General features: G+C 36.5%; 1 protein-coding gene across 1 annotated transcript; it reads left to right on the top strand.

Moving 5' to 3' along the window:
- The first annotated feature begins 51 nt into the window (after positions 1-51).
- On the top strand, positions 52-5,920 carry LOC139936965 (AP-3 complex subunit sigma-1-like). Its single transcript, XM_071931839.1, has 6 exons — positions 52-274; positions 1,494-1,585; positions 2,667-2,778; positions 3,367-3,438; positions 3,901-4,008; positions 4,660-5,920. The coding sequence occupies exons 1-6, from the start codon at positions 206-208 to the stop codon at positions 4,768-4,770; spliced, it is 564 nt and encodes a 187-aa protein (XP_071787940.1). The 5' UTR covers positions 52-205; the 3' UTR covers positions 4,771-5,920.
- The last annotated feature ends 1,740 nt before the right edge of the window (positions 5,921-7,660 follow it).

Genomic DNA, 7,660 nt, shown 5'->3' with positions numbered 1-7,660 from the left:
ACACATGGCATTACAGTGTCAAGCGAGGGCGCTGTTTAACTTTTTTCCTCAAGAAGATGACACGGACAATAATTTCTTGAAATAGGCTACCGACTTTCAGTGGCAAAACTGTGTGGATAGTGAGCACCTTTTTGCCTATTTTGAATCCTAAAATAGTAAATTATTTTCTAGGGAATATCTTTGGCCATTCTTCTTTGGAATCGTCATGATTAAAGCAATTTTAGTCTTCAACAATCATGGGAAACCAAGGCTGTCAAAGTTCTTCACGCATTATGTAAGTGCATTGAAAAAAAATGAATGTAAACTTGCCTATGTTAGTCATCTCGACCTTTAAATTTTGTACGCTGACTCGCCTATAAAATTTCGCAACTTGAACCATTGAACGTACGTGTATTTTTCTATTGATAGAAACAATCCATATATGGCTGTTTTCTTTTTATATACTTCCTCTTGATCATGTTGCTAACTTACTGAGGCCTGTGAGTGACTCAGCCTCAGTAAGTGAGTGTGTGACTGTGAGGGAATTATTTATCATCATTCAATTTCAATCAAATTCAAAGAATAAAAAGAGACAAAACTCAAAAGCCCTACCCTATGCTATGGCTAAATAAAGCCTAACCTAACCAATGTCAAAAATTACTGAATAGCTGTCATTTTCAATTTTGTTTTTATTCATGTCACATTTTATTATATTTTTTTAAATATTAATGATGCCCAATTCATAATGTTTTTGAACAATTTATTTTTCCATTTTGCTTGATTCTGCTCTATAATACTTGTACGTATATTATAGTTGTAAATGCAGTGTTTGTTTTTGTGTCTTTTTATAATTATTGTCTTTGAATTGATTTATTGACTAGTCGAAATAAAAATAAAAATAATTATACAGGGCCACAGTAGGGAAATTAAACAAAAACCAGCACAACTCAAGGGGTTAAAGACAGTAGACACTTGGTAATTACCAAAGACCAGTCTTCTCACTTAGTGTACATGTACCTCAACATATTATTAAAATAACAAACCTGTGAAAATTTGAGCTCAATCGGTCGTCGAAGTTGCGAGATGATAATGAAAGAAAAAATACCCTTGTCGCACGAAGTTGTGTGCTTTCATGTGCTTGATTTCGAGACCTCAAACTCTAAACTTGAGGTCTCGAAATTCGTGAAAAATTACTTCTTTCTCAAAAACTACCTCACTTCAGAGGGAGCCGTTTTTCACAATGTTTCATACTATCAAACTCTCCCCATTACTCATTACCATGTAAGTTGTATGCTAATAATTATTTTGAGTAATTACCAATAGTGTCCACCGCCTGTAAAGAACACATTATCTTCTTTCTACCTGTACATATGTACATGTAGTTGCGATAACTCAAACCCTCCTCTCGACAGGCCGTTGCGGTATCGCAACTAACTATCATTATTACAATTACATAAAATGTACATGAATGCAAATTTTCAAATCCTAACTTTACAAAAATATCGTCTTTTCAGAATGAAGATATGGAGCAGCAGATTATCCGAGAAACATTCCATCTGGTTTCCAAGAGGGACGACAATGTGTGCAATTTTTTAGAAGGTGGAACGTAAGTTTAGAGAGGCCTTTCGCCAGACTGAATCATGATACGGTATTCAAGAATGGCATCTGTTTTGAAGAGTTTAATCACTTTATTTATTGGTTATTTATTAGTGATGTAAACATTTTATGTGACCCGCTCTGTAAAAATGAGTCAGATGTTGACAATTAAAAGAATTGAGTTACATGCATGGCTGGTAAGAACACACTTGCAGCTGTTATTATTATTTGTTTAATGTCTGTAAGCTTTGGGGTGTATCACTTTGCTGAGCTACTCCCATTTGAAATTAGCCAGTATATCATTTTTGGTTGTAAACAAATTTCAAGTAAAGTGATGTTTTAAACTACCATTTCGCGCGAAGGGATACAAATTAGACTAAAGTATGGTCACAAAATTGTTGTATTCATAGCTTTATTGCCTATTATAAATTAGTGTGCTAAAGGTTTACCATGCAAAATCTTAAAAAGTAAAAACAAAAAATAATTAAAAAAAATGGACTTTCAACATTAAACTGTCCGTTACTCAATAATGCATTGGGCGATATCTGACTCATTTTTACGGAGTGGGTCACATATTGTACCAAGAAGATACTGTAAAAAATGAGATGATAAGTGTTTTATTCAAAATTTAATTGTTCACAGATGAAATTTATCGCACTCACATTGCAAATAAAAAAAAACTTCCTCTAGTCACATTCACAGGTCTCAAATTACCTGGAGGCCATGCCTCAATTGCCCTGGTATTGGCCCTGGTGCCCCTTCAAAACTTTTCTCCAGATTTTAAGATTTTCCAATGGAAGTCCCTTGGACAAAAATTTATAAAAAATGCCTTGCCCTCTTTAAGATGAACTTCCAGACCTGCCTTGCCCTCTTTAAGATGAATTTCCAGACCTGTAAAAAAAAACTCTTATCTAACTCTGTATTAACTTTCTGTATAGAGATCCATAAACTTTACTGTGGCAGGATTAGGCCTATCAAGTGTTTGAAACTGTATTCTCATAGGCCCCAGTGTAGAACTAGTTAAAAGTGTCAAAGAAACCCCAAATCGCATTGTTAGATAAACTCAAGTTTGTTTTATTCCCCACCTGTAGGTTAATAGGTGGATCTGATTACAAGCTGGTCTACAGACATTATGCCACTCTGTACTTTGTCTTCTGTGTTGACTCCTCCGAGAGTGAACTTGGCATCTTAGACTTAATACAGGTAAGTCATGGTTGGTACTAGTGTGTTTGCGGGGTCTTTTATTTTTTAATTAAAAAAGGAAGTGCACTTCTACAACAAATTTAATAAGTAAGGTGCCTTATAACCCCCCCCCCCCAAAAAAGGTAGGTTTCCAATAACATGCCATTTTTTTACATGGAGTCGGTTGGTCCTTGGTCGTAATCTTCATGTACTTTGTTTGCTTTTTTGTGTCCGAGCAAAAGCTGTGGAAAAACAAAAGTTTTACTGTGGGTGGAAAAGACTAAAATTAAAAAGACAAGCAGAAACTGTGATGACCTGTCAAGGGGAAGCTCAAATATCTTTTTGTCTAGCTTGTTTCCCCAATATTTCACTTTCGATTGTAGTGAGTACATTACTAACGATTTGTAATTTGAAACTAAATGAAACTAAATTAGCTTAAATGCTCTCGCAGGATTTTTCTCATGCAGATATTGTGTTTTTTTTTCTTTACGGACCGATTTCACACACGTAGGAAAAACAAATCTAAGCAAATGCACTCTTACACTTACTTGTACTTATTTTATCACAACTGATCCAATGACTTGCTATCATTTGTTTCCAAATCTTAAGGTTTTTGTGGAAACATTGGACAAGTGCTTTGAGAATGTCTGTGAGCTGGATCTGATATTCCACGTGGACAAGGTAACAGTAAAATACATTTTTAAATACCCATAATTCTGATTTTGTTACAAATTTTGCTTCACTTTAACCCTCCTGAATTTGTTTTACATAGAGAAAGAAGGTCCCAAAGTTTTTTAGATGAACTTCCCAACAAGGAAATTCGACAACTCCCACAAAAGGATATAAACACCAAGCTGGCAATGGCCAAACTCTCTGACAGACATTGGCTCAACATCTTCAGTTATGAATATTGCATAATTCAGTTTTAATTCAGTAGTAAGATTACAATACTTATTCCACATACGTGAAATAAGCGGTAGCTTGGTAGGATTTGAATACTGGAATACACAATATTTTGATTGCAAGTGCTGCATTCTATCCACCACTGGACCACAGTGACACAGTTTGATTCATATTAAATGCTTCAGCCAGTGCCCTCCAGCCCTCTGTGTAATGAAAATGTTCTCTTTCTCTTCTTTGAAGGTTCACAACATCCTTTCTGAGCTTGTGATGGGTGGTATGGTTCTAGAGACAAATATGACAGAAATCATGACGAGGATAGAAGAACAGAATAAGCTAGAAAAACAAGAGGTAAGCTACTGGTTTCAAGTTGATAATATATAACTGACATACAGATCCTTGTCATTTGATTGGTGGAACTTACTTCACGTGACATTCACTATTACTCCCATCCGCACCGGCGATCAAAAAGACCTATTCGCCCATGGGGAATAGCATTTCCCATTCAACAGTTAGGATCATCCTTGTTCCCAATGTTTTTGAGCAGTACAGCACCGACGCGCCACTGCTAAAACAAAGGAGCACCTGTGCAAAAGGTTGTGATCCGATTTGTGCATTGTGCATTGCTATATGAGTTTTGGTTGTCAGTAATTTGTGTGATTTTTCATATTTGGACTGTTCCATTTCACTCGGCTTCGCCTCGTGAAATGGAACAGTCCAAATTTTACCTTGCGATAATATTCTTCCCATTCCACTCTGAGCCACTCAATATTTGTATACCATGTGATGTGGTAATGTACCCAAATGTGTTGATTTTTCTCACTCTTTCTTTCTAGATGCCAACTCTCCCTGATTTTGGCAAGAGTTTCCTAAAAGATAAAGCGATCTTTCCATGTTCTGATCAACAAATTGTTAAATCTCCCTGATCATGGAAAGCTTTTTGCCACAATGATTGAATGAATAAAACAAATTGTACGTGTGTTTCTTGTTTTGTTTTTTCAGGCGGGATTATCAGCAGCGCCTGCCAGAGCAGCAGCAGCTGTCAAGAATATAAATCTTCCCAACATCCCAACGCCGAACATCAACTTGCCAAACCTGCCATCCTTCAAGTGAAAAACATACATGTATCATCATCAAGACCGACTTCAGGAATGCTGCAATGAAATGCATACTTTTGCCGTGTCCGAAACGGCGACTTCGGCTACAGCCACGGCTAGATCGGCGCATCTGCCAGTCTTGAAGAATAAGCAGATGCTCTTGATCTAGCCGTAGCTGTAGCCAAAGTCGCCATTTTGGACACTGCCTTATTGTGGTTGATCAACTCCCCTCCACGTTACAAGTCCATCCATAAGTGCATCATGGTCGTTACTCAGTTAAGGTGACAGTTTGCATCTTTCTGCAGGCACAAAGTTGGTTCAGTGTTGCACCAAGGTCAGATCTCATACGAGTGGTTTTGTGATTACCTTGGCATGTTTTCCCTCTGTAGTTTTGATTACTCAACACCTTCATTACAAGTGGCATGCCCTCATAAAAAGGAGCTTGTTTAATTATACCCCAACAATCGTACTAACCACCTGAAAAGTCTTCTTTAAAGATCATGAAGATTTTGACTTTCGGAGGCTATTTTGTACTCGTATGTTGAAGAATTCTTGAAGTTTGTTGAATGTTTTTACCCTGGATTTCAGCATCAGATCAGTACTGATTTTTGTTTTTCCATTTGCAAAAAAATGGACTTCGCATGCACTTGTTTAAAAATAAATTTAAAATGTCATTCTAAAAAATAAGTGGTATTTTAAGAAAGGATAGAGAATTTGTTACATCATGTTTGTAAATCTTCCAATTATCGTTTAAAGGTACACACTTATTTTGATAATGACCCGAGACCAAAAAGGTGTAATTTCCATTCCAAAGCTGTTCTTGTTTTAAAGGTGTTTCTTTGAAATTTGTGATCACACCCCATTGATTGTAAATCGATAACAATTTACAAAGTTGAACCTTCAAAACTCGCCTTTCTCCGAAGGTTATGTTTGGCAGTTAAATTTCTATGGTGTCTGTTTGTGAACGCTGCAGCCAGAGATGTGGCTGGTACCCGTGTCATCTTGCTAACATGGATGGGTTCAACCTGTTTTGAGGAAAATACTGTGATAGTTCTGTTGCTGATTTTTCAATAATTAGAAATTGTATTCAACTTAATCTTTAACAGATGACCTAGGTGTTGGATTTTTTCTTGACCAATTTGACAAATCAGCATTATCTTGGCCAACCTACCTTAAATTGGCATTTTAATGAGTCTGTAACTAACTACATGTGTTATATATTTTAATAGCAAATAGTTTATGACCATCATTTTCGTGAGGTTACACTACCTTACATACATCCCCTGTGAGTGCGTAACAATTGTTTGTTACATGGATAAAGACAAACACCTTTTATTTTGGGGGAATTATTTGCCAAGATTTCTTTCTTGTGAACCCAGCAAATGTTTTATCAACAAACCATGTATATGTACAAATAATTTGCATGTTACAAGTTTTTTTGCAAGTTGTGCGTGGCATATGTATGCAAAAAAAGTATTATTTTTAGGATTTTTAATTTAAATTTTTGTGAAAACTCTTTGGAGAAAAGTGATGATTGTTTTTGTTATTCAACATAAAATTAGGCGATGCAATATTGTGCTTAGCTGATATTTCTGTTGGTTTTGTTTAGTAAGTTAATTATCTAGAAATTTACAGGGAGCCAGTCATGAGCAATGAACTTCACATGGTAATTTGGCTGGTAAACCATTTGTGATAGGCAAGGTCCCGGGTTATGTAATGTAGATGGTATGTTAAACGTTCGTGCAAGTGCTACTCTGTGTTATAGTTGTAGCCATGCCCCTTTTTGTGAGTAAAATGTCTCATTATGGCAGTGTCGTATGCAGAATTGTGTTCCATCCACCACAAGCCACCCCCCCCCCCCACTCTCCAACCCATTAGACTTTTTGTTCGTGTATGTTTAATAAAATAAAAAGTATGTACATGTAGTTTTCAAATATGGATTATCTATCTTATGCTTTAAGTTTAAAGGCAGTGGACACTATTGGTAATTGCTCAAAATAATTTTTAGCATAAAACCTTACTTGGTGAAGAGTAATGGGGAGAGGTTGATGGTACAAAACATTGTGCGAAATGGCTCCCTCTGAAGTGCCATAGTTTTTGAGAAAGAGGTTATTTTCCACGAGTTTGATTTCAAGACCTCAGATTTAGAACTTGAGGTGTCTAAATCAACCATCTAAACACACAAGTTTGTGTGACAAGGGTTTTTTCTTCTTTCATTATTATCTTGCAACTTCGACGACCAATTGAGCTCAAATTTTCACAGGTTTGCTATTTTATGCATATGTTGAGATTGACTAAGTGAGAACACTGGTGTTTGACAATTACCAATAGTGGCCACTGTCTTTAACTACAATCTCGGCCATAACTCGTTTGGCCCCGCACCAAGGCCCCATGCCCCCTTTCAATGTTGGCCCTTATTGTGCAATCTGTGCTCCCATCAACATTGAACCCGGGATAGGGGAGAGTTGCAAATGGGTGGCGCAAGCATTTTGGCATGTTTGGCCGGAATTATAGAGCTGCTGGGACCACTCAAAGACGACGAGTCAAATGAAAGACCCAATAGTCTTTATTTGTTTTCCTGTTCAAGCAATCAACTCCTGGGGGGAAATGGAAGTTGTGTCTGCATTATTAATCATAGTTTGTTTGTCTTTTATAAATGGTGTAAGTTTATTATGTCATAGAATATGAAGCTGTATTATTCCAAGTATATGTAAATATATCATATGTACGGTATAACTTTGTTGGATTGTGCAGTGATTTGTCTCTCTTTTTGTTCTTTTTTTAACAAACTTTCAAATGTCAAAATACATTTTAGATGACCCAAACAATTGTGGGCGAGTTGTCCAGTTTCTCCTTTAGTCTACGAACCTTACCTGGGGAGTATACAGCCTGTGCAACAAATATGC

The sequence above is a fragment of the Asterias amurensis genome, chromosome 5 (genome assembly GCF_032118995.1).
Source record: "Asterias amurensis chromosome 5, ASM3211899v1".
Taxonomy (NCBI): Eukaryota; Metazoa; Echinodermata; class Asteroidea; order Forcipulatida; family Asteriidae; genus Asterias; species Asterias amurensis.
Note: the sequence above shows the minus strand (reverse complement) of the source record. Positions and strands in the feature narration are given on the sequence as shown.